We start from the raw sequence: 27177 nt of genomic DNA, 5'->3' as shown, positions 1-27177 counted from the left end.
TCTAAAATTTGACATTATGAGTTAGTACCTAATATATTATGAAAGACCAAGGAGTTTTGTAGGAGTCAAGGACCGTCTGCCAACTTCCTATGGAATTCCCTGCCATTATCTCTTAAGAACTCCATGGTACACACATCAGGATTGTTTAGTCCTCTGTTAGCTTCTTAGGTACATCTCTCAGAGTAGTGCCGAAGCCAGGATCACTTGGAATTCACACTAATTATTTGAGAGGAATTGGGACACCATATTAAAGAATCATTAAAAAAAGGAATCTGATGCATTGTTTTATGAAATTGAAATAAAGAAGGCTGGCTGCCATTATTTAAATCCAATATATCATTTTAAAATAAGGTAATCTCGTTTTCTCACGAGAATGTGACAGGACTGAATAAATGTATACAAGACTATTCTTGATGATGCTCAAATAGGAGTAGTGTGTCGTTTATCTTCTGAAGATGCTGCCAGAAATATGGTTATTGAACTTTAGGTCTTAGATATCTGTACATGATGTTATATGCACATATATATCTCAAACAGTATGTGTTACTGTTTTGGTTTTGTAATTAAAAATAATTTTTCAAAATATGGTCTTCTTAGGCCTTCCAAAAAGAGTTGGGGAAGAGGACCAGCAGTGTGCAGGCCCTGAAGCGCTCAGCCCGAGAGCTCATAGAAGGCAGTCGGGATGACTCCTCCTGGGTCAAAGTCCAGATGCAAGAATTAAGCACACGCTGGGAGACCGTGTGTGCACTTTCCATATCAAAGCAAACGCGGTTAGAAGCAGCCCTGCGTCAGGTAAAAAGCATGTAAATGAGAGCTGGGTGTAATGGGAAAAGTATTGAAACCTCGACAAGAACTATTCTAGTAAAAAACTGAGTAAACTGTGGGTAAAAAACCTCGTGTCTCAATCAGGACAGTCTGAAGAAGGAAATTCTAATAGCATCATTGCCTTGATCCTTCTCCCACCCTCCCCCATGAATTTAAATTACTGCTAGAGGGAGGCATTCTAATCTTCACATAGAAGTGCTGCTTGAGTAATGTTTCAGCTTGGAAGTATGATGGATTGCCATTCATCTAAAATCAAGTTGTTAAAGTGGTAATTTTTTCTTCATATAGGCCTTTTTTATATATTAGGTGTTTTCTTATTTTTAAAATATGTATATCTTTATCTTCTTAATGGGAGTAGTGAAGCAATTTAAATTTAAAACTTTTTGTTTTTTTTCATTGAAAGGATGAATCCACTATACAGTTCTGTGAATTGTGCTAACAGGCATATTTGGGAATTTTGTTTGGGGGGTGTGTGTGTGTGTATGTGTGTGAACTCTTAGGCAGAGGAATTCCACTCGGTGGTACATGCCCTCTTGGAGTGGCTGGCTGAGGCAGAGCAAACCCTGCGTTTCCATGGTGTCCTCCCAGATGATGAGGATGCTCTCCGGACTCTCATTGATCAGCATAAAGTGAGTAATATATAAATGCTAAGTAAAGCTACATTAGAAAATCAAAGCAAGGAAAATAGACTCATGATTACAAATATCAACTGCATGAATACTTTCCTTCCTGAGAAATACTTAAACACCTGGTACATTTGAGAGTGTACTTCTGTCCACCTTGCTTACATACGTATGTCCCCGTGCACCCACACACATGTATGTGTACCTGTCTTTTTATGTTTCCTTTTTAGGGAAGGTAGTTATTCTGTTTCCTATCTCAAGGAAGCATATTGATTTATCTAGGCTTTTTGGCTTTTGACCAAAATTGGTCGATATCGTTGCAGTCATTATGTGGGTTTCAAAAATAAAACTTCTTTAATAGGCAGTTTGGCATTTATAAAATTATACCTGTAGGATTGTAAATTAGTAATTTTGCCCTTTGTAAACAAGACACACAGGTAATTTAATAACTCACCTTTAAATCTATTTTTAAGCCTCCGCTGCTTCTGTTCTTAATCAAGAGCCTTTTAAATCCTTTTTAGAAGTAACCTATAGTATACATTAAAAATTTTAAAAATGAATTCCACAAGCCAATATTCTGTTGAATAACTAACCAAGTCTAAATCTGGCTATTGAGTTTTCAAATCAAGATTTTTCCTGTGGCAATGCATGAATCTTGCCAAAACCCTTCAGAGAGTGATCCAGATATCTCTTAACAGATGTTTTTTAACCTTTGACTCAAAAAGTCAGGAATTTGAAATGGTAACACTCAATGTAGTGTTGATGTCAGCATTTCCTATTAACTTTAAAGGATCTTTTTAACACCAGTAAATAATTTTGTCTTTTGAGATCAGGCTGGAAATACATCATTAATTTTAGTGTAGCATGGATTACATCATCTGTAGAGAGTTGTTATTTTAATTAATACCCTCTATCAAAAATGGGTTGCTGCATCTATATCAATGAAATATTGCCACGTCATTTAAAAAGTGGTGCAAGCTTTCATAGCATTTTCTGGAAGAATGAAATGCTATATACACCATTTAAATTTGAAGCTAGAATATAAGAAGAAGACAATTACATCAAATTTATTATAAATTTTTGAGTCCATTCAACATTTTGAAAATGTAGTTTATATTATATTACTGTGGGCTTACCATCAGCCAGCATTGAGTTCTATTAACATTCTTAGGTTTGGGTCTCAGAGTAGCAATAAATATTTGCTGGACACCACTTAAAGCCCGTCGTGCATATCTAACACCCTACAGAAAGGAGCCTATTTGTGGTATCACCACTCTCACAGGACCAGGAAACCTCCAGGAGGCAAGTATCCAGAGCAGGGGTAGTGGTTTTTATAACAAATTATTTTTAAATAGCATAAAATTACCAGTAATTTTATGAAGCATTTCTTAATAATATTTTGCAGTAACACTATTCATTCTTTTCCATCTCTTCTGTTTCCCTTCGCACATTCACCATTCACCAATCAAAGAAAAACCGAATATTTAATTTCTTAACACTAGGACTAGAAACTTCTTAGTATAATCCAGTTTCTAAAAACGGCAGGCTTTCCCACATGAGAACAAACCAGTAAGGTAAGGTTCAGACTAGGTTGGAAGGGCATAGAATTCAGTGGAATGTTGACAGTCCCATCCACCAAATAGGTGTACAAGTGATTGAGAGTACATTATTTGTATCAGCTGTTCTCTGGGGGAAACACAGATGTTAGATTAACCTATTTTTTCCTCTTCCTTATAATGTTGCAGTTTTTAACTTTTTTCATTTAGGAGGATCTGTATTGAAAAAGTGATAATTTTTTTAAGTTATGATATTTAAAAAGTAGGTCATGTTATCGGAGTGTACCATCAATTGAAACTTGACTCCATTATAGTAAACTTGTAAATAAAAGGTCTAGAAAGCATTTATTCAGTAAATCATACACTCTTTTGAACGAATTACTGGGAACATAAAAATGAATAAAACACAGTCTTTTAATCTTATGGACCAAACAGTCTAATATAGCAAAATGCCAGAGTAGGAGATATGTCACAGAGCTGCTTCACAGAGATTAAAGACAAAAGGCCACTTATATTAGAGTAAAACATATAAACATATTATATAAATTTAAATTCAGAGAGTACATGTACATGTTTGCTACCTGAGTATATTGAGTAATAGTAGAGACTGGACTTCTTTTGTACCAGTCATCCAAATATTAAACACTGTACACAATAGGTAATTTTTTTAATTTTTCAACCCTCAGGCCCCTTTTATCCTCCATGCTTTTTGGAGTCCTCAGTGTCTATTATTTCCATCTTTATGTCCATGTGTTCCCATTGTTTGGCTCCCACTTATACATGAGAATATGTGATATTTGATTTTCTGTTTGAGTTACTTCACTTAGGATAATGGCCTCCAGCTCCATGCATGTTGCTGCAAAGTACACGATTTCATTCTTTTTTATGGCTGCATAGTATTCCGTGCTATATATGTACCACATTTTTTTTATCCAATCAACTGTTGATGGACACTTAGGTTGGTTCTGTGACTTTGCTTTTATGAATAGTGCTGGAATTAACATATGAGTGCTGGTGTCTTTTTGATATAACAATTTCTTTTCCTTTGGTTAGATACCGAGTAGTGGAATTGCTAGGTCAAATGGTAGTTCTAATTTTAGTTTTTTGAAATATATCCATACTGTTTTTCATAGACATTGAACTAATTTATATTCCCACTAACAGTGTATAAGCACTCCCTTTTCTCAGCATCCACATCATGTGTTGTTTTTTCACTTTTTAGTAATAGTTATTCTGACTTGTGTAATATGATATCTCAGGGTGGCTTTAATTTGCGTATCTCTGTTAATTAGTGATGCCGAGCATTTTTCATGTGTGTGTTGGCTGCTTGTATGCTTGTATTTCTTCTTTTGAGAAATGTCTGTTCATGTCCTTGTCCCAGTTTTCGGTGGAGTTGTTTGTTGTTTTCTTGTTGAGTTGTTTGAGTTCCTTGCAGATTCTGGATATTAGTCTTTCTTCAGAGGCATGATTTGCAAATATTTTCTCCCATTCTGTAGCTTAGCTGTTTACTCTGTTGATTCTACCTTTTACTGTGCAGAAGCTTTTTTATTTAATTAAGTCCCATTTGTCTGTATTCATTTTTGTCGCACTCACTTTTGGGATCCTTGTCATAAATTATTTGCCTAGGCCAATGTCCAGAAGAGTTTTTTCTAGGTTTTCTTGTAGTATTTTTATTGTAAAACACGTATATTTCAAAGTGAACACCCCTCTTCACATAGTGTGAGTAGCACGGGCATCATCGACATCTGCGGCCTCTGACACTCATTGTATAATCAAGTAATTGCTCTTGGTGCAGGGGTCCAGAGAGACTGGGGTGTCTGCAGATCTCTGACATTCTATATGAGATTTTGGAAGCATGTTGCATTTTTAAGGGCAAAGATTCTCAATTTGTAGTCACATTTTCAAAGTTCTATGGTGTGTTTATCTATGGATGTAGTTCTGATGGTAGAAAGTACAATTATGTATGTGAGACATTTGTAAAACATTTATTTGAAAGATCATCCTCGAGGATGTCAAGGCTTTGTTCATTCTGCTTGCTCAGAGGGACTTGCTCGAACCACTAGAACTGCCAGAACAGAGGAGAGTGCCTCTTACTGGCATCTTAAAGGGACAGTTCTCACATGGGCTGACGTGCTGTCAGGCTCACTCTCTCCAACCTCCCCCTCACTTTTTACTGCCTGGACACTTTGGGCCCTGTCTCCTGTACCCCCAAACATTTATATTTCCTTACCCAGTCTTCTCTCTACTTAGTACTTTTTAATTCATGCTCCTATATTTCCTGGCATAGTTAATGCTATTTTAAATATTAACCTCCTTATCTTATTTGTTAGAACTTATTTTTGGTCAATCAATATTGTTTCTATCTCTAGCAATACTGCCTCTCCCAATGCTATTCTCCATTAATAATATAATTATATCCAAATTTGGAAGAGTTATTTTTTGTATAATACATTTTTAAAGCATGAAATATCCTATAAAGTTGGCTCTCTGTATCCAAATACTCAAAAATAAAATAGTTAAAAATATTCAAAAATAAAATGGATGGTTGCATCTGTGCTGAAGATATACACACTTTTTTCTTTGTCATTATTCCCTAAACAATACCATAACAACTATTTACAATTATTTACATTGTATTAGGTATTATTAGTAATCTAGAGATGATATGAAGTATATGGGGAGGATGTACTTAGGTCATATGCAAATACTACATCATTTTATATGAAGGACTTGAGCATCCTTGGATTTTATTATGCACAATATCCTGGAACCAACTCCCCATGGATACCAAGGGATGACTGTACTTGTATTTTAAAGTACATATTAGAAAGTACTTTTTCTATTTTGTCCCCTTTTCCTCCCCAATTAGTAAATGATTTCCACTGTGAATAAACCAATTGAAGTTTTTGCTTATTTGTTTAATTCTGGCAGTCAAACAAATGTCACCAGAGTTTTGTTTTCAGCCAATGCCAACAGTTAATTGAAGTCTTTGTTTCTGCTGTAGGAATTCATGAAGAAACTGGAAGAAAAGAGAGCTGAACTAAATAAAGCCACCACTATGGGCGACACCGTTTTGGCTATCTGCCACCCCGACTCCATCACCACCATTAAGCACTGGATAACAATCATCCGGGCGAGGTTTGAGGAGGTCAGTGTGTCTCAGATAATCTTCACAGTAGCAATAGCTTAGAGAGTTGAGGGGTGTGGGAAATTTAGGAATTAAGATGCGCTTATGGCCATGGGAAAATGAGACCTCTACATAGAAAATGTTCTTGTAAATACGCTTCTTGTATGCATTACAATCTCTGAAATTAACTTTTCTTTAAAAGGTCAAAGAAATTTTGCAGCTATATCCCTGGAAAATTTGAAGGCAAATATTTAGTACACTGTATAACATTTTGGCCTCCTTCCACATTGTTTCTATTGAATAATCCAGCAGTTAGATGGTGTTTCGGAGCAGTATATACTGGTGGAGTGAATTGGTATACATAAAGTGAATTAATTCTGTATTTAATATTTTAGCCTTTTTTTTTTTTTTTGGACAGAGTCTCGATTTATTGCCCAGGCTGGAGTGCAGTAGCGCGATATTGGCTCACTGCAACCTCCACCTCCCAGGTTCAAGCAATTCCTCTGCCTCAGCCTCCCGAGTAGCTGGGATTACAGACGCGCACCACCATGCCTGGCTAATTTTTTTGTACGTTTAGTAGAGACAGGGTTTCACCAGGTTGGTCAGACTGGTCTTGAACTCCTGACCTCGTGATCCGCCCGCCTCGGCCACCCAAAGTGCTGGGATTACAGGCGTCAGCCACCGCGCCCTACCAATATCTTAGCTTTTTACATTTCTACTCTGTGCCACATGGAGTAAGCTCACCTGATCCTTCAGAGAATGCATATTTGAACTCAAATTAGAAAGCAAAAGGAAGCCTGAGTGATTGACATGCATCTTTAAATTCTGAAGATAATGAACATCATCGTGGGCTCTCATATCCTCCTTGAGCCAGATCTTGATGCCACTAATGGAATCTAAAAAGACCAGAAGCATTATGGGTCTAGCCCAGGATGATCCTAATTGTCATTTAAAATTTATTTATTTTATATCACTGCAATTATTTTACTAAGTTGGAGGAAATTCTGAGAAATTTCTGTTTCTCTGACAGGTGCTGGCCTGGGCAAAGCAACATCAGCAGAGATTAGCAAGTGCTCTGGCTGGGCTTATTGCCAAACAGGAATTGTTGGAAGCTTTGCTGGCTTGGTTGCAATGGGCTGAAACTACACTTACTGATAAGGATAAAGAAGTCATCCCCCAGGAGATCGAAGAGGTGAAAGCACTCATTGCAGAACACCAGGTAAAATAAATATAATCCTAACTCCTGTTAACCATTTTCTCAGATAGTTTCTTTCTTTCACTGCTGTACTTCTCAAAACACTGCTTTGTTATTATTTTCACTTCTTCAGACTCCTCAGTTCCTTACAATTGTATTTCCAGTTCTGCAGCTGCCCTAAAACCTCTTTTTACAGGAACCCTCTGTGACCTTTGCAAAACTTTCCTTCTTTGTCCTCTGTGGGGTTATACTCGTGGTATTGTCTCACGCTCACTCCTGCTCTCCCTTTTGCCTTCTTAACGTCAGCTCTCCTTACTCCTTATGTGTTATCCTCAGCTCTCTACTTCCCTCACTCTGTTCCCTCTTTTGGTGATCTCACCCACCTCCACCTCCCTGGCTTCAGTGGGTACCTTGTTTGATTGCTCTGTTTGCATTTTTATGTCTTCGAAGATGACTGTCACCACTTGAAATACATCGTGTGAAAAAGGGAACATGTTGTCTTTCTTAGAAAAAACACTTTTCCTATATATATCCTACTTGTTTTAAACTCAAATGATGGGTATCACACTCACTTTGATTTACTTGATTGCTCACAATGTGTTTAATATGCATTTACAAAGAGAAATATTAAGTGTCAGCTCAGTTGGTTAAGCAATTAATGTTGCCATTATTGTGTGTATATGTGTGTGTGTTTTAAAAGTCTAAGACATCAATGTCTATAATGGCCCTAAGTGTACCAGGTCATGTTCCCTGTGATCAGAGGTATTAGAGTTCTTCAGTGTGACAAATATTCCAGAAAGGTGTTACTTCACTTTTCCCTTTTGTCTGGGTCTCCTTTTTCCCATCATTTTTCACAGTCTCTGCCTTTCCTCAGCCTTTGCTGCATATTCCAAATATAGGGATACCTAGTAAATAATAATAATAAGCCCAAGGAGATGAGATAAGCAGTGGCAAGGTAGTTAAACCTTTTAAATACAATGGTAGTATACTTTAAACCAAATAGCTTTTACCATCCTTGGAATAGCCTATTTATGAATATTTTGATATGTCCACATTAAATGTGGATGCAGTATGTCATAATATATCAAAGAGCCGTCTTTTTTTTGAGGGGCAGGGTCTCACTCTGTTGCCCAGGCTGGAATGCAATGGCACAGTCATGGCTCACTGCAGCTTCAACCTCCTGGGCTCAAGTGATCCTCCCACCTCAGCCTCCTGTGTAGCTGGGACTATAAGGCACATGCCACCTGGCCTAATGTTTTCATTTTTTGTAGAGACAGGGTTTCACTGTGTTGCCTAATCAAAGCCATCTTAAATATTTCAAATATGTAGGTGAAATGTGCCACAGAAAAGTTCTTGGAAACATCCTAGCTAACTAGTTTCTCTGTAGACAGATGCTCACTAAAGATTCTTCTGAGGAGCTTGGAAGCCTGAGTTTGGTTGGTGCACAGACAGGTTATTTTATTCACATGACTTCTCCCATGTGTCCATGTACATTATTCAACTAAAACAAATTATTTTTATTTTCAGTGTACTCTCTTTACATTTTATTTATATATATATATATATATATATGTGTGTGTGTGTGTGTGTGTATATATATTTTTTTTTTTTTTTTTGAGACAGAGTCTCACTCTGTTGCCCAGGCCGGAGTGCAGTGGCACAATCTCGGCTCACTGCAACCTCTGCCTCCTAGGTTCAAGCGATTCTGCTGCCTCAGCCTCCCCAGTAGCTGGAACTACAGGCACGTACTACCATGCCTGGTTAATTTTTGTAATTTTAGTAGAGACGAGGTTTCATCATATTGATCAGGCTGGTCTCAAACTCCTGACCTCTGGTGATCCACCTGCCTTGGCCTCCCAAAGTGCTGGGATTACAGGTGTGAGCCCACTGCACCCAGCCACATTTTATATTCTTTAAAAGTTAGTAAATGCTGCATTATGATGGTTTAGATTTTTTTTTACCCTGAAGATAAAGCATGATGATTTATTCTTCTTCAGAAATAATAACATGGTTCTTTCATCCTTCTGTTTTTAGTTCATTTCTGAAGATGGTTTTCTCTAGTATACTCTTATTTGATTGACATAATTTCTTTCATTTCAGACCTTCATGGAGGAAATGACCAGAAAACAGCCTGATGTTGATAAAGTAACGAAGACCTACAAGAGGAGAGCTGCTGATCCTTCCTCATTACAATCCCATATTCCAGTCTTGGATAAGGGACGAGCAGGAAGTAAGCAGTGATCAATTTCTTTAAAATGTCAATAAACAAGGGAGCTAATTTTATTTTGAGTTATTTGAAATTTGGGGGCAGTTGGTGATTTTACATGAGCACTGGATATCATGAAATGCTTTCTTGAAAGAATATATGTGCTCAAGTATTGTAGAAACTTACTTAAAAATAAAGAAAAAATATACCCAGGTTTCTATATGTAACTTTATTGTCTTAAAGTGTATCTTTCATATTAGCTAGAAGAAAACTGAAAAAATTTACAATAAGAACAGAAATCATCACCCCCGTTGCATTGTCTCATTTTTCTTCTGTTATATATATAACTTTAAAGCTGAGCATAATAAAAATGACCATGACCTGGATAACGTTCATGACTTAGTTGTTCATTGGTGGCCAGCAGTCTGATAGCTTTTGCACATGTTCGTGTGACTTCAGGCTCTGTTTACTTCTAGAGCTGCTTTAACAACATGACATGACATTAAAAACAATCATAGTTAGCTTGGAGAAAATTTAAAAGAAACACAATTTGTGTTACTGAATGAAAATGCATTTTGTGTATTACTTAATTTTTTAATTAAAAAGAAATGATGTCAGAGCTGTTGTGATTACTTATTACACAAGGAGACAAGGTAAACTATTAAGAGCCCTATAGCCAGACTCCTTGGCTGTCTCCAACACTTACCAAACTGAGAAACATAACCCTGGACACATTACTTAAACTCATTCTGAACCTCAGTTTCCTCATCTGTAAAAGGGGATAATTATAACCTCATTGGACTGCAGTGAGAATTAAATGAGCTAGTACATATAAAATGCTTAACATACTTCCAGGCATATAGTTAAATGCTCAAGTATTTCTTGTACTGTAAATCTCAGCTGGGACGCTTAACATTCTATATGACCCTAGGCCAGTAATTTTTCTAGGTCATATTTAGCCATTTAGTAAGATGAGAAAAATTTGTTAAGGTCATTGTTTTGTGAAGTTGTTGAGACTTGTGGAAAACAGCCAGAAAGCAGGAGGAAACTTCAGTAAGGCAGTAAACTTGGGTTTGAGACTATGCATAGGAAACATGCAATCTCAGTGGAAAATGGATGTGGGCAAAGGCTGGGGTCCCATACACATGCTGCCATATTTTATTGGCATTTGCGAAATGTCTTGCTTTGACTCCTGTGACTGCCCAGTGTCTGCTGCCCTCATCTGCTCTCCCTTTCTGCCTTCTTCTCTAGGAAGGACAGCTAGGTTTGATGTAACTCATTGTAAGATAGTCTCACTGGCCTGTGAGATTTCCTTTAACAAACAGGAGGATCACAGCATGCTTCATTGTCATTGAAATGGCATGAATTTTAAGCTGGAAGATGTTTTAAGCGTAAATTTATTGAGAGAGGTTTCCAGTATTTAAATGCCCTTGTCAAGAGATATTTCTTCAACTTGCATGAACAGTGTGTGATCCTTAATAAGGAAAACAGATTTGGACCTTGACATTTTACATCATCTAAATCAGGATACTTTTACTTGTACAAACACACAATTAAGTTGATGCAGTCTTAGCTAGGAGCAAAAAAGGTCAAGCCTTAACACATTTCAGAAGCCTGGAAACTGCCATCCTAACTAAAGTTATATCTTCACAGGAAAACGCTTTCCAGCATCAAGCTTGTATCCCTCTGGGTCACAGACACAAATTGAAACCAAAAATCCTAGGGTTAACTTACTGGTGAGCAAATGGCAGCAAGTCTGGCTCCTGGCGTTGGAAAGAAGGAGGAAACTCAATGATGCCTTGGACAGGCTGGAGGAGGTTTGGAAATTCATACCCTCATCACCTTATTGTCATTTGCCCTCATTTCTCGTAACACATTGCCATCGCCAAAATCTTGGTATTTTTTAACTTTTCTGATAATAAGCAAACTCTTGCTATTCGAGTACATTTTTAAATTCCAAAATAAATACCACAAGTATGTGTGATTTTGTGAAACATTGATATATGGGATTTGGATTTAGGAAATCAATAAAGTAAAAAAAAAATGATTATATTTTAACAATCAGAAGCTGATTCCTTAAGAATAAAATCTAACTTGACATAATGTCATAATGTTTGCTGGCCATTCTGCCTGGCAAATATAATCATTGATATTTCAGATCTTTTGATTGTGTGTATTTGATTACCTAAGATTTCAAGTTTTGGATTCTGCAATTGGGAAATTTTTAGAAGGCCTGGGGAGTTAAGAGAGTGGCTGATAGTGCAGAGGGAGAGAGAGCAAAGGGTTAGATAAGTGCTGTTGAGCTGGACCTGCTATCCCAGTGAGCATGACTAGTGGTGGTACTTAGAGCCAGACCACCTTTATGACTTTGGCATTAATCAGAAATTTACAGCGTAAGTTTTTAGGAATTTTATTTGTAAAGATAAATCAGTGACAGAAATGAAATACATTTTAAAGCCAAAATGTTTCTAAGTCCCCTTGGCAAGATAATACCTCTTTTTGAAATGGAAAGGATATGTGTACTACCTAGAGAATCATTTAAAAAGTTATTCATATGTATAATCTACAATTTTAGTACAACATTAACTCAACCAAAATACCTTTTGTCCTTTTTAGCTGAGGGAATTTGCTAACTTTGATTTTGATATTTGGCGCAAAAAATACATGCGATGGATGAATCACAAGAAATCTCGAGTGATGGACTTCTTCAGGAGAATTGATAAAGACCAGGATGGGAAAATAACACGGCAGGAATTTATTGATGGAATTCTTTCCTCAAGTAAGTTCCAAGACAGGTGACTGTAACTAATACAATTTTTAAAGGAAAGAAGCACATTTTAAAATTGTGGGTCTAGTGAACTTGTGTTACTAATAAGGCATTGCCTTATAAGTTGCCTAGGAAGTCACTACCCTTAAAAAAGTGTTTTTTGGTAAAATCTGTGGCTCTGGATTCAGGAACACTCACTACCTGTGTGATCACAGATACGTTGTTCCCTCACTCCACTGAGGCTGAGAACTTGTTAGAATAATAAAGTCAATAATATATGATTCTTAAGGTGTTTTCTGTGTGTGTGTGTGTGTGTGTGTGTGTGTTGCCTGGCATCTATGTAATAGGAAGTCAATAAATTCAAGTCCCTTTCTGTTTCATTCTAATTTACATTCTGATCTAACTTTGTCATTAGTAGGAAATTAGAACTCTGTAAAACTTCTTAAGATACTTATCACCTTCTTGTTTGATGGCCCAATCATTTGTATGTGATTTCCCTGACAGATGTTACTAGATGTCATTCTTAAGGTAAATTTCATAAATTATTCTTTAGTAATTGAACCATATAAAATTGCCAATGTTAAACATTTTCAACCTAAAAAAAACAGCATTTTACAGGATTCACCTAAGTAGTAATTAAAGATAAGTTAAGAGTATATATAGCTCTTCATTTGCTATGATGTAAATCAGTTTTTTAAAAAAGGATTTTAACATGTTTGATCACTGATGATTTAACCAGCCACATTGAGATTAAAATGTGCAATTGAGAATACCTTGAGAAAGAACTAACAAGTCGCTACTTATCATTGTTTTCAAAATTTTAGAGTTTCCAACCAGTCGCTTGGAGATGAGCGCAGTTGCAGACATCTTTGACAGAGATGGTGATGGATATATTGACTACTATGAATTTGTAGCAGCCCTTCACCCAAATAAAGATGCATATAAACCTATCACAGATGCTGACAAAATCGAAGATGAGGTACTCATTATCTTTCCATTGCGTATAACACTGATAGTGTGTTCTGCCAGGATATCATGCACAATTCGTACAATCATTTTATTTTCACTTTAATTGTAGTGTCAAAGTTTTAAGGATTCTACTATGTAATATTAACATTAAAGTAAATATTTCATCATTGTTTTTGGCAGGTGACAAGGCAGGTAGCTAAGTGTAAATGTGCAAAGCGATTTCAAGTTGAACAGATTGGTGATAATAAATACAGGGTAAGTTTTCAAAATAATGTTGTAGTTCCTTTAAAGGACATAAATTGAAATCTGTATATAATTTGATCTCCGTTGTTTTCCAGGAATCTTATTTATTTATGTTTTACCTCATATCAAAATTTAATGGTATATGAAACTCTTATGTTTAACATTTTAATTTGTATAATGGTAGCCTGCATTTTGCATATTAGGAAATATCTTTGACATCTACATCATGCACATTGCCTTTAAAGAAAAGTTATTCACAATAAAATACTCAAATCTCATATATTTAGGTTGCTTCATATTATTTTATATTTTATTATGATTAGAAGTAAGTTTTCAGATTTCAAACAAGAAAGCTGCTCTAATCCAGAACCACAAAGTTAAAAATATGGACTCACTTTAATAAATAGGAAAAAAGAGGATAACGTCTTCTCCACTTGTGCAGTAATTTTTGCTTTTATTAAAAATCTCAATTAACTTGGTTCACTCTCTTCAAAACAGAAGAACAGTGTGACTTCATTACTCTTTCTCTTTTTTTTTTTTTTGAACATCTCTTATATGTAGTAGCTAGATAGGAAATGTGCTGAGTTTCCCCAATATAGTGTGTTACTTATAAATGAAACATTATTTTTATTTTTATACTTCCATATTAAAAAATAGTCATCAATGTATTCAAAACTTTAACTTAAATTTGAAATCCTAAGATTTTCAAAAATACATGTACAGAAAATAGTCTGATTATTTGGTTTGAAATTGGGACAGATTTCAAACTGGGTGCCTGCACATCTCTAAACTAGATACTACATCCAGAAGCACAGAGTGTGAGTATGTGTGTATGTTCTAGAGTCATACAGAAAGTTTCCTGTTGAACTAATTGTGTCTTTCTTCCATTTTTCATTTTTATCAGTTCTTCCTGGGAAATCAGGTATAAACCAGTGGAATGTATTCTCAAGTTCCTGATGATTTTTTTTTTAACTTTAATTCATAGTCATTAAAGCTTGCCATGGCCAATCTTTCCCATGCTGTCTCCCTAGCTACTACATTGTTGGTTGGCGTGGTGTTTCTGTAAGCGCTATAAGGGTCCTTGATCCAGGATTCCTTTTTGCCTTGTGTCTTAAATGAGGAGATTACTTTTAAGCAAACCAGATAATGAATTGTAGCTTGGCTTGCTACAATGTTACAAATGCAATTTTTAATTCCCATTTTTGATAATATGAGCATATATTTTATGCTAATACTCATTGGAACACAAATTTGATTCTCCACACATCTCTGTGTTAGGCTCATTGATGTTTAACTATTTAGGACATACAGTCTACAGTAGCCCAGGAGGATCAGCCTCAGGCAGTGACACAGGAAGACAGAGAGCCAAGAGGTCTCCTTGGCACTCAGCCGCAAGTAACAAGTTCTCTCCAAAGAAGCTATTTGCCATTTGTTCAAAATCACTGATTTTCGGGGATTGGCATCCTCTGAGTAGAAATGTTAACTCCGTGGGCTTTAAGTAATATCATTCCTTTTGAGGAAAGTTATTGCTGTAACATATGCAGAATCTTAAAGTCACGTTTTATGCCATCTTGTTCAAATGTTTATATTGGCACTGAAGTCAATATAAAATGTTTATGTTGACATTTAAGTCAGTATGAACTGTCTAGTGGCACTACATCATGATCAGAATTTTGAAACTAAAGACAAGAGATACTCTGTTTTGATTTAAACATATTCATGAGCTTTTTTTTTTTTTAACTTTATACTTTAGAAACAACCATGCTATCTATAGTACCTGACCATATTACATTAGATATGACTCTGCCACTCCGTTTTAAAGCCATATTACATCTCAAGCTTCAAATTATCTATTACCTTCATTTATTGCAAGCAAATAATTTATTTTTAAAACTTCCATTAGTTATAATATAAAACATAAAATGTTACTTTTCCGTCCTTGCAATTTTTGGAGTCAGCAAATGAGAGAGCATCTTTTATTTGCAGAGAGGATGAGAGAAATACTTACCTCAAAAGGTTTTACTCACTGAAAGCACAGTCAGCAACATTAGTCTGTTTTCTCTTGTCTTGTGATTTGGTTATTGGGAAAATTTAGAGAAATTCTGAAGACAGTGTTAGTTGTCTGGAGAATACCTTATTAAAATAGAAAATTATTTGTATTTATTACACTTGAAATATCATCTCTATAAGGAACTTTTAGTTATGTCCTTATAACTTTTGTTGTGAGTATAATCTTGAACCAAAATCATCTAGTCCCATTATCTGGTTCCTTAAGGGTAATTTTCTTTGAATCCCCTCCTTTCCCTTTGCTTATTAGCAGCACCCAATTTTTTCTAACAAAATAAATTGACACTTTTATTTTTAAATTTTAATTAACATTTCAGGAACAATGATAGGAAAGTTTAAGTCTCAATGTTTAAGAAAAAAAGATTTAGAAATAGTGGTTTTTAAAAGTTTGATGGAAAAACACATGAGTTCCTGCTGGTGCATTTTACATGCTTTCTAGGTCCTTCTGAGTTTTAGGATCCCGAGGGGTTTGGTTGGTATTGTTTTTGGGTTTTCTTCTTGAAACTCAATATTAAAACACTAAAAAGTAGCAGATTTTTTTCTACTTAGAGTTTTCTGCTTATCCATAATGAGCCCAAATAAAGTCACAATTGTATGTTACCTGCTTTACAAAGAAGCCATTTATGTTTAATTGACTGTTCATTTTGCTTTCTTGTCTGCTGGGATAACAACCGTGAAATTCAGTCTGGTAGTTTTTATGAGTTGGACATGAACCTATTAGAAATGATTTAAAGTATAAAATCATTTCTCACAGGCTTTCAAAACATAAACGTATGATCAGAAACCTGGAATCTAGATATTTATTCAGGACTTGCAGAATTTGTAGCATATCTACATTGTTGGAGATCTATTGAAAGGGCAAGAAAAAGATGATTGCCTCTTAGTATCAACAATTATGGTACAGACAACTGTGAGAGAAACCTTTTAGATTTGGCAGCCATATCATTAATAATGTGTCATTGGCTATTCTAATATTACAGTAATCTAAAGTGGCATATTAACCCAGCCTTTAACAAATTGGTTTACCAGATCATTAGGGATGCAGAAATTTTAGTTGACTGTGAAATTTGTACGGTCATACTCATTTACTTTATTCTTAAGTCAAAACTGCTCTTAGAGAAAACAAAATGAGTTTATAAAGATTTCTCACAGATTTCAGTGGAAAGCAGTTTTACTGTAAGAGATAGTTTTAATGAAGAAGAATCAAAGCTTATTAAATTTTTCTTAGAATCATCTTATTTTAGATAAGCCCTGGGCAAGTGGGCCAATGCTTACTTTCATGGCTATGTTTAATTCCTAGAAACATTTTAAAATTACTGCCTTACTAATATTGTTTCTGTCATAAGAAAGAAAAATACTTTTTGGACCAAAGCTTTGATAGTATACTTGATAACCTTTGTAATCTTTTTTTTTTTTTTCCAAACTGTTTCCTTTGGGCTAAATCAGCATGCAGCTGTCTAACACAAATCATTACAAACCCCCTTTTCTGAGATTTTACTAATCGCTACGAACTAAGCAAGAAATTAAAGTCGGTTGCTTTAGCTACTGCAAATTGCGCATCATCCTGCAGTTTAGAATTATTATTGACAACTAGAGGTTCTTTCTTTCTTCACTGAACAGTTTGGAGACTCCCAGCAACTGCGACTGGTCCGGATCCTGCGGAGTACTGTGATGGTTCGTGTTGGAGGTGGATGGATGGCACTTGATGAGTTCTTAGTGAAAAATGATCCTTGCAGGGGTAAGGAGATGCTTATCATGATAACATCATGAAAGTATTTCAATTTTATATTTTTTTCCAGCACCAAAACATACTGGGCATAATTTTGGTCATTTATTCCAATAGTGAATGTTTCACATCGGTCTGTCAGCCTAAAGTTCCCAAAGAACCTGTGGCAGTCATGTAAACCATGTTCTTCTCATTTTTTTCTTTTTTTTACTTCTTCTGGATAAATATGGTGGGCAGGAAATACTAGAATCCATTTTCTTTAGGAGACTTTTATATCTCTGATTTTCCAAACAATTATACCAACCAAGGAAAGGATTTTGTCTATTATTACATAGCAAAGTAAGAGAAAAGAAAATTGAGGCAATGAAGACTGAAAATACTGGATAATAAAAGTTTAAAGGTCAAAGTTTTTATGAAATGAAGGGCAGGTGAGGAAAGCCGTAATTAAAAAATGTTTAAATAATAATCCAATGCTAACTTGACTCTTTGAAGTTGCAGATTAGAACATTAAAAATATAAACATATTAATACTATAGCTCTCTACATATCTTCCAGCCCAAGTCCTAAGTTAGCTTTTAGTTTTTCTGTTTTCAGATCCTTCTGTCAATGTTTAAGTTCTTAACCAATTTATGTTACACGTGGTCATTTGATTGCAATTTCTAATTAGGTACCATTTACTCAGTAGGCCCATTTTTCTTCCCCTCCCACCCCCCCAAAAAAAACCAATAAAATTGTTTTAATTTTCTTTAACCTGTGAGCTCACTGTAATCCTCTTTAGCAAACAGCAAATGTTCATGTCAGTGCTGCCTCCTTCGGCTACCCAAGTGGGAGCCCAGGTTTCCTCCTGCAGGTCCTCTTGATTTTGGTGATGGTGTCACCATCTGGTACGCATAGACATATCACAGAGTCATCAGGCTTCTCTGCCAAGGCCACCATGGATTGTTATACAATCATATGCAGTAACCCCGCTCTCTCCTGGCCAAAGACACACCTGTGAGAGAAGTAAAACAAGAACAAAAGCTCCTGTTTGTTGTGTATTTTGAAAATAATGTAGCCTAAGGTGAAATGCATCTCCATTTATGAAGAAATCAGAACACATTGTGTTCTGTTGGGTCGCTTACGAAGGTTAGCATGGCTGTGGCACAGTCTTCCAAATACATTTTTCTTATTGAGCCAATCCTTTGAGTGCTTCTTTTCCTGATGCAACTTTTCTTCTAAAATGTATGCTAAAGGCTGGATCTGAGCACCCTTTGCATATTCAACTACTGTACTTTGTTTTCTTCTTCTGCTAACAGTATTTTTTAATGTGATTGGTATCCTGTGTCATTTTTTCTAGTTCATCATCATGGGAGTAAAATGTTACGTTCGGAATCAAACTCTTCAATTACTACTACTCAGCCTACTATAGGTTGGCAACCTCTCTCTTTGCCTCTCCCCTCTTTCCTTTTCTCTTTCCTACTTTTCCATTCTTGCTTCAGTCATTTATTTTAAAATAACATGCTTTATCCATCGCGTATGGCTTAACTCATACCCAACTGAGCTGGTGCTTCCAAATTTAAAGTCTGAAAATTTGACGCACTTTGGTTGTGTTACAAATGCAGGTGTTATAAGTGATCAAACACATGCTAACACGTTGCTCATCGGGTTCTTGTGGAGTGTTCTCCGTGTGCATATGTGTTTGTATGAGTGCTGCATCACTGATTACCTCACAGATCCTTGGGTCTGGTGTTTGTTATTGCATGTTGGTAAAACAGTTTTTCAAGGCATAAAATAAAAATACTAGCTGCCTCATTTAAGTGAAAAACCCAGAAGTTTATATGTTGTCATCATGACTAACAAGCCATCATTCATTCTGTGTAATTATATTGTTTAATTAATCCCAATGTTGAAATACTGGCATTCTCTTTGCGTCAATAGTACATGCAAAAGACACAGTCCCTGCCTTACTGGTCTGTCTTCTCAGTGTGGTGAGAGGGTAATGAAACCATGTGGGCATCAGTAGCTGGTGGATTAATGATATTTTAGCATGAGCTTTCCATTTTCATGCTGACACTTTCTTTAATAGTGGTTATTCTTGCTGGTGTCTAGTATTAGAATAAGCACACTTTATTTTTTCCTCCCCAAACTCACCTGTATCCAAAAGGAATGCATTGTAAAGGAATGCATTTAACTTTTTGTTATGCTGAGTTGGAGTTGGCATGGCAAAAAGATGTTCTTGAAATTCTCAATGTGATCTCTGGTGCCAGGTGGCTGTTCTTCCCATAAACGATTGAACGCCTCTTCTTTTCCTTCTTTTCTTTGTGTGCATTGTTGTGTGTGTGTAAACCAGCCAAAGGAAGGACAAACATGGAACTGCGTGAGAAGTTCATTTTAGCAGATGGTGCCAGCCAGGGTATGGCTGCTTTCCGACCCCGAGGCCGAAGATCCCGGCCATCATCACGAGGCGCTTCACCCAACAGATCCACTTCTGTGTCCAGTCAGGCTGCACAGGCGGCCACCCCACAGGTCCCTGCCACCACCACACCCAAGGTAAGACTCAGGGATGAAGACTTTTCCTCCCCCTTTGCAATCAGTTTCCCAAGTAGACTTTTGAATGTTCTATTTAGGGCCCTAGAATTTGTAGGACCAGCTATCTCCATTTGTGCACCTTCTCACAATATAGAAAATACAGGATTTTTTTTAATATGCTTTTGCCTAGTGCCTCACATAGAGATGATCTATTTAGGGAGCCTTTGTGATCTTCCAGACTGATTTTTCTTTTTAAAGCTTCATTCATTTTTTTGGTGTGTATGATTTGCCATTGGATCTTTCCACTTATTTAAAATTGTGATTATTCTTACTGTGAGATGTGACTCTTTGCTATGAGTATCTCTTTCTGTGGCTTTGGTTTTTTTATCTGCTATCCTTTTCATTTGATTTGCCATTGTTCCATACAGATTCTCCATCCTTTAACACGCAATTATGGTAAACCATGGTTGACAAACAGCAAAATGTCAACTCCTTGTAAAGCAGCAGAGTGCTCAGACTTTCCCGTGCCATCTGCAGAGGTATCGTAAGGCCCCAGAGTCCAGTCTTAACAGTCTCCTTTAACTGAAACTATCACCCACTAACATTGCTTCACCACTCCCTTAATATATGTACTTTGACAATCCTATGTCTTTTTATACACTTCTATAAAATAAGTATCAACCCAGCAGTTCTTGGAAGATGTGAGAGTAAGAGGTTAACAGAAGAGATCGTCTGCAGCAATTTAAACAGTGTCAGTTTGAGCCAGTCACTCCTGCAGACTACCTCCTTTTTGTTCTCATTCATACTTAGTTCCACTTTTATCTCTTGGGAGAGTAAAATATAGTAGATTATATCCAGACTTAAGTAAAATTTCTTTTAAAGCTACTAAATGTACTAGATATAATGTGGTCAAGAAGTGCAACACATTCCCTTCAGATGGGAGTAAAAGGCAGTATCATTTGCAAGAGAATCACTGAAAAGAATGTTTACTGAATGTTCACTGTGGGCACGGTCCTTCTGAATGTCTGTTACATTTATACCTGCCCCATAACTTTGGGCGGGTGTGTCATAAGCTCTCAGTATCAGTGCAGGGGGTCAGAGGGAGGCTTAGGTATGCAGAAAGTTATCTGTCATTTTTAACAGGTAATAAATGTATGGTTTTTTTTTTAAGATTTTAATTACTAAGCATGCTCTAACTTTTTAATACGGCATGATTTATGGGGAGAAGATATGTAGGTGATATAAAATTTGCCAAGATAACTCATGTATCAGTTCATTTACATTCAACTGAAAATCAACCGTATATCTTTTTAAGAAACTTCACTGTAAAACAACAGACATAGGCACAAAATAATCAGATATGTTATTAGAATCCCAATAATTAATGGGGAAAAATCCCTAAATACCTTTTCTTGAAATTGAAGAAGGTATTTCACCTTAATTATAAAGGACGTAACTTAAAGGCCAGGATCCTCAAATAAAAGTAATATAATAACTTTTAAAAGCCCCCTTATGCTTTTCAAAACACTTTCTTCTCTCTTCCTTAATCCTCACGTTAATAATAAGTGGGAGGCAGAGAAAAAAGTGTGTTACCTTCATGACTCCATGGAAATCTCGTTGCTGATAAGTGGGAGAATTGGAACAAAAACAACCCATTCTTTAGTGTTTCCTCATTTCTTCCTCTTCATTTCCCCAAGCCCCAGATTTCCACCCCTTCCCACCAAGTGGGCGATGTTAGTATTATATATTACTTCTAGAGATGTCTGTCAATTATTATGGATCTATTGTAGAAAAAAACTGAGAAAGGTTCAAACAACCTTAAGGGATATACTAACATTTACTTGAAATATTGAAGGCTATGATGCTGTGTTCAAAATTTTTTTAAGTGGATACTCTCTCAAATTAAAGTCTGAGTAGTTATTTTGACTAGTGAAAAACTGTGTTTCATTTCAAATAACCTGATGAAACAAAAACACCCAAAAAACAACATGTTTCTATGGGAGGGACTGTGAAATAAAATCGAAACAATCACGAAGGCATTCTGAGAAGAATGACTGTGGTCTTTCATGGTTATGAATTCTGACACCTTGAGGGATATGTTTCATAATTTGTGGATTCTCACTCTCTCGTGTTGTTGAGATTCTGTTTAAGTCAGGAATTTAGCTAGATCAGCATTGTCAGATCTTGGGCAAATCATGTCCCTCCTCAGGCTCTAATCTTTCACATTTTCAAGGTTATGATTAGGTAAGCGTGAGGATTAATTGTGGTTATGTGTGTAAAAGTATTTTGAAAACTTGAGCATTCTGTGTATACAAATCACATATAAATACTACACTTAAGTATATGAGTAGTATACACATATGTAGATAAATGACTTAATAAAAGTAGCTCATGTATCAGATGGTTATAACATTTTAAGCTAATAAAGGGAAAATCAGTTGTTTAAAAATATACATGTAATTTGTTTCGATGCATTTCCTCCAAATAGTTCTCTGGCTGTGCGTTCATTGAGGAATATTATATTACATTCCTTGTATTCCTCAAGATACCTGGGTTTTTTTTTTTTTTAACTTTGGGAGAATTTTTTAAATGTTGTAGTGATCTGGAAAAAGTGCAATGATTGTATAATAAAATCTCGTAGTTATGATTGTTTTAGACATTCTCTACAAACTCATATAAAGATTGTTAAAAAAAAAAATTTCTCCAAATGTTGCCTAATATTTTGTCTGTAAAGACTGTAGAAGTGATAGAGCCAGGAAGTGAAGCGATATGATAGCAAGTTATTTAAAAATCACTTTTTTTCTTTTTGCAGTTAAGTTTATTTAAATGACGTCTGTATCCATTATTTATTTACTTATCATTCTGTCTCTATCTCTGCCTAGCTCCGTAAAAGCAATGGAGGCAGCAGAATATCCAGGCACAGCTTTTCTCTGCTCCATGCCCCCTCTATGCATGGAGTCACCATTTCTTTAGCAATACACCATTACCTCTGTAATATTCACTGGCAGTCTGAAAGATACTAACATACTCACCGTTTAATTTGTCTTTTTCTCCTTGCCATCACTTTTATGCTCAGTTGGGGGGGTCTCCATTTTGTTTTCTCTTCAATCATGAATTCATATTGTTTAGAAAGTTTCTTTTGAATTCTGAGAAAGAATAAGAAATTAGAAGAGAAAATTAAGTGAGAACCCCATGCCTTATTTAGTTGAAGAGTTTCTCCTGCTCCACCTCCTAAAGAGGAATAGTAGAGAGTTTCCAGCCATGTGTAAACAAGTGGTGTTAGTGGAATATCATGGTGCAGGAGCAGTATTTTGAAATGTCTTGTCGCTGGTTAAATACAGGGAACGCCAATACAAGGAAGCAAGCTTCGACTTCCAGGATATTTATCAGGGAAAGGCTTCCACTCTGGGGAGGACAGTGGCTTGATAACAACTGCAGCTGCCAGAGTCCGAACACAATTTGCTGGTGAGTGTGGTGCCCTTCTTTTTTTAATGGCTTTTGCAGCATGGTCATCTGAGGATTACAGTCCCTTTTCCTCCTCATTGGGGAAGAAATTACAAATTGACCCTCAGGGGTCTTAAAATAATATGTAGCCCTGGTCCTCCAAAAGTCAGGGATAAAGTGAGTCATGGGCACAAGTATCTAAAAGTGTCCAAGAAAGATGAAAGAATTACCGTAGAACAGAAGAAAATATACAGTGGTATTCTACGCCTTCAAGCTGAAAGGTCTGGGCTCTTCTACCAGCTCAGAGATTGCAGAGGGCCCTGTTTTGGGGTGGTTGGAAAAACCCAGCCACACTGAGCCTCACGCCAGTATATCTCACATTGCTTCACAAAATAGCGAACCTACTAATCTCTGGGTTCTGAGCTCAGCAAGCAAGACGCCTCTTTAAAGTTTCCAATCTCCTCTGTTGAATTCCTGTATTCTTGGAGTTACCTATTCTCGGGCAAGACTTAAGCCTGTCTTGTTTGTTCTATGTTTGCATCACACACATCCCTGGATACCTAATTTAAACTTTAGAAAGCACAATCTTAAAGGATAGGCATATTCCTTATGTCTGTTTGCAATAAATGGAATCCTGTTTTACGTAGGGGAAGCTGAAACTTACCTTTTAGATAGAAATCTAGGCTTTTCTATATTATGTCTACTTAGAGTAAGCCTGCATCATACCCTTGTGTAATAGGGAAAGGCCGTGAATCCAAAAGTGTTTTCTGAGTGCCTACTACACACCAGGAAAAAAAGTTAAGATTTAAAGTGGCATCAGGTTTCAAAAATTGGTTGCAGATGGACCCAATAATAAGGGTGAGCTGTCTCTACCTTCTTTCCTCAGATTCCAAGAAGACTCCCAGCCGACCAGGAAGTCGAGCTGGAAGCAAAGCTGGCAGCAGGGCCAGCAGCCGCCGAGGCAGTGATGCATCAGACTTTGACATTTCAGAAATCCAGTCTGTGTGCTCAGATGTGGAAACTGTCCCCCAGACACACAGACCTACACCCCGAGCAGGTTCTCGGCCATCCACAGCCAAGCCTTCAAAAATCCCCACGCCCCAGAGGAAATCACCTGCCAGCAAATTGGACAAGTCCTCAAAGAGATAGTGCAATTGGTTCTACCAAGGCCCTTCCTTGAGCATTTATTATTTAAGTTTGAACAATGTAAAATATGGTGTAGAAATTCTTGTGAATTATTGCAAGAGGCGAGTTTAAAATTCTGCAGATGGCCTTATTTGTGTATTTGTCTTTTTATTTTATCTGTATAATGTTTTTGTCAGATATTCTGGGGTTAAAATCACATCATATGTGAGGAGGAAAAGTTTAACATGAACTAACATTTCTGCACTGTAATGTGCAGGGCACACACTAAACTCAGTTACTGTACCTACAGGTAAGTCTACATCCTCTGTGACAGCCACAGCACTATATCAATCCCTGACGTTAAGGATACCTCATGACATTTTCCTGTTTTTATGGAAACTCTGAGAAGCTGAATGATACATGCGGGGGATATTTTTTGAGATGATTTAAATGTAACACAAAAGATGGAAGACAGAAAGATAAACGCACCCACACACAGTCTGCAGTATCTGACAGAGAACTCACAGGAAGTTACTTCAAGCACTTGCCAGTACTATGATATTCAAGTACCTTGCAGCATTTCTGTGCCATTGCTTTCAATGAGGCCAGAGGCATCCTGGATATTAGACCTATTATACTGTAAGAATATAAGTATAAAGTGCATTCATATACATGTGAGGTTTTCTTTTGCTTGAGTGGACAGTAGCACCTGTATCATTGAACTCATTTTGTATCAGAGCAATTTTGCTTGCAGAAAGCTATGAAATAAAACATGTCCCTTAACTGCGTTGCTATGGAATTAATTTTTTTTCCCCAGGGAAAATTAGTGTATTTTTTTATGAGCAATATCAAATTTGGAGTGACCAAAAGATACTTAAAAATGGGTTTATTTTGATTTCTCATCTGAAATAATCATGTTCTGGTATTATATCTATCTATATTTAATAAATATATACATTTTAATTTATTATGTATACTCACATACTATAGAAAGATATTAGTATGCATTTAATAAAACATATTCACTTGAATATATGGAATACCTGATTATTTAAAGTGAACTTCTTCTATTATTTGTTTTAAATAAAGGTTATATGTATGATGTATGTTTACTAAGAAACAAATAGGCTAAATTTGGGGGACATCAAAAACAGGGAGTTATAATAATGTTAACCACTCATTCAACAAATATTTCTGAGTATCAGCCATGTGCCAGCCATTGTAAGTGACATGAGACTATAAGATTCCTGCCCTCCCCTCTTCAAGAGGGAATCAGTTAATAAATCACTAAAAAGAAAGGGATGTGTGGCAGGATTACAGATTTAATTAAGGTAATATAGTAGTAGTATTCTGGCCTGTATACATTTAAAAGTGAAATTGTAAAATTTTGCTAAATATAAAAACAGTATCAGATATCCTCAGAAGGATGGCAGATTGTTATTTTAGGCATAAGGGTCCCAACATTCTGCATAACTTTGTGAATTTGCTTTAGCAAGTGTCAGTGACGGTGTTCAGATTCAGGGGAACAGTATTACATTTTTCCTTCTTGGCCTTTTTAATGGAGGCCAACACTGAAGAGCCTGGAGTTTCTACTGGCATAAATTAGATTTTTAAGCAATAGTAATCCCTTCTTTGTCCGGGCATCGGTCTCAGGTGGGAGCCCATGATGGAAAGGGTAATTCTAACCTATGAGATCACATGCTGTATAGTTCCTGCATTTGATTATTAACATGTCATCTTAGAAGGCAATTGAAATTGTTTTTATTCCTTTAGTGCTTTGCATATGATCACATTTCCACTTCAAAGACAAATTTAAGGCAATGATTTTTATCTCAGTCTGTTTCAATGCTACCCCTCTGAAGGAGCTAGGGATTTTTCTTTTTAAGTAGTAAAACAAGCTTTTTGAAAAAGATAAGTGGTTTAAAATAGAGAAGTCTTAAGGAACTGCTCCCAGTTATCAGCATTGGCCCCAGGTGAGCTTTCCAAACTTTGACATGGTGCCTGCTCATTTCTTTCCTTTTGCGCTAATAGTCCCAGAGCCTCAGGCTGACATCTCCAGCGTCCTCCTGTAAGTTTCAGTTAATGTAACAGAAACCTCTTCCCCACCCTACACACATTCCTTCTCTTTTCTTTTTCTCTTTCTCTTTTTTCATTTTTTTTTTCTTTAAAAACCAGAAGACTGGAGAATCTCAACTCCAAACATCTTAATTGGAAAAATTGGATCTTAAGCATTAGGGAAGTTGAATTGTGGACTTTTTTTGTTTTAAAAATCAAAGCTCCTAATTCTCATGTACTGCTACCTTCTTTGGAAATAGTGGACTGTCCCCTTTGATATCCGTGCAGAAATAGATGGGCCTGGCCAAGTCTCAGATATAGGTGGGAGAGTTTGAGAAGTGCCCCATGGCTGTCTGGGATTGACCTGTGGAATGAAAAGGAGGGGGAGGTGAAGAAAGGATCTTCTTTCCTTTTTTGGATCATTTTAAAACTTGCTTTCTCTATTTGTAGTAAGGGAAATTGTAATGAGATACAGTTATCTATTCCTTTTTGACAAGGTGCTTTGAAATGTGTGTTCTTTATTGTTAAATGGTGATCTGATACCACCAAACAGTACATTTGCCAGTGCCTGCTTCTCTGTGTATGTCTGATGCCACTGCCACTGGGGTCCCACAAAGAAGGCAAAGACATTTGAGCTTTGTCTTTTAGTATAATACTTTAGTAACTAAGGTCCTTACAGTCATGTTGGGGATTGACTTGTCAGTTACAAAATCTGCTTGGAAGTGAATAGAGTCAAGGACA

General features: G+C 36.4%; 1 protein-coding gene across 32 annotated transcripts in view; it reads left to right on the top strand.

Annotated features, from left to right (window-relative positions):
* Positions 1-25169, top strand: part of DST (dystonin) — a 488658-nt gene extending 463489 nt beyond the window's left edge. For 15 of the 32 annotated variants that reach the window (XM_021936750.2, XM_021936748.2, XM_021936745.2 and 12 more), the window contains 16 exons: positions 598-792; positions 1326-1454; positions 6009-6152; positions 7162-7350; positions 9427-9556; positions 11186-11349; positions 12149-12311; positions 13124-13278; positions 13449-13523; positions 14416-14433; positions 17199-17316; positions 18641-18712; positions 19634-19833; positions 20241-20351; positions 23154-23277; positions 24143-25169. In XM_021936750.2, coding sequence (XP_021792442.2) covers positions 598-792; positions 1326-1454; positions 6009-6152; positions 7162-7350; positions 9427-9556; positions 11186-11349; positions 12149-12311; positions 13124-13278; positions 13449-13523; positions 14416-14433; positions 17199-17316; positions 18641-18712; positions 19634-19833; positions 20241-20351; positions 23154-23277; positions 24143-24405 — 2250 coding nt within the window. In that variant the 3' untranslated portion in view covers positions 24406-25169. The remainder of the gene's footprint in view (positions 1-597; positions 793-1325; positions 1455-6008; positions 6153-7161; positions 7351-9426; positions 9557-11185; positions 11350-12148; positions 12312-13123; positions 13279-13448; positions 13524-14415; positions 14434-17198; positions 17317-18640; positions 18713-19633; positions 19834-20240; positions 20352-23153; positions 23278-24142) is intronic. The other 17 variants (XM_017957960.3, XM_031667682.1, XM_021936770.2 and 14 more) reach the window with 11 other exon arrangements.
* The last annotated feature ends 2008 nt before the right edge of the window (positions 25170-27177 follow it).

The sequence above is a fragment of the Papio anubis genome, chromosome 6 (assembly GCF_008728515.1).
Source record: "Papio anubis isolate 15944 chromosome 6, Panubis1.0, whole genome shotgun sequence".
NCBI lineage: Eukaryota > Metazoa > Chordata > Mammalia > Primates > Cercopithecidae > Papio > Papio anubis.
Note: the sequence above shows the minus strand (reverse complement) of the source record. Positions and strands in the feature narration are given on the sequence as shown.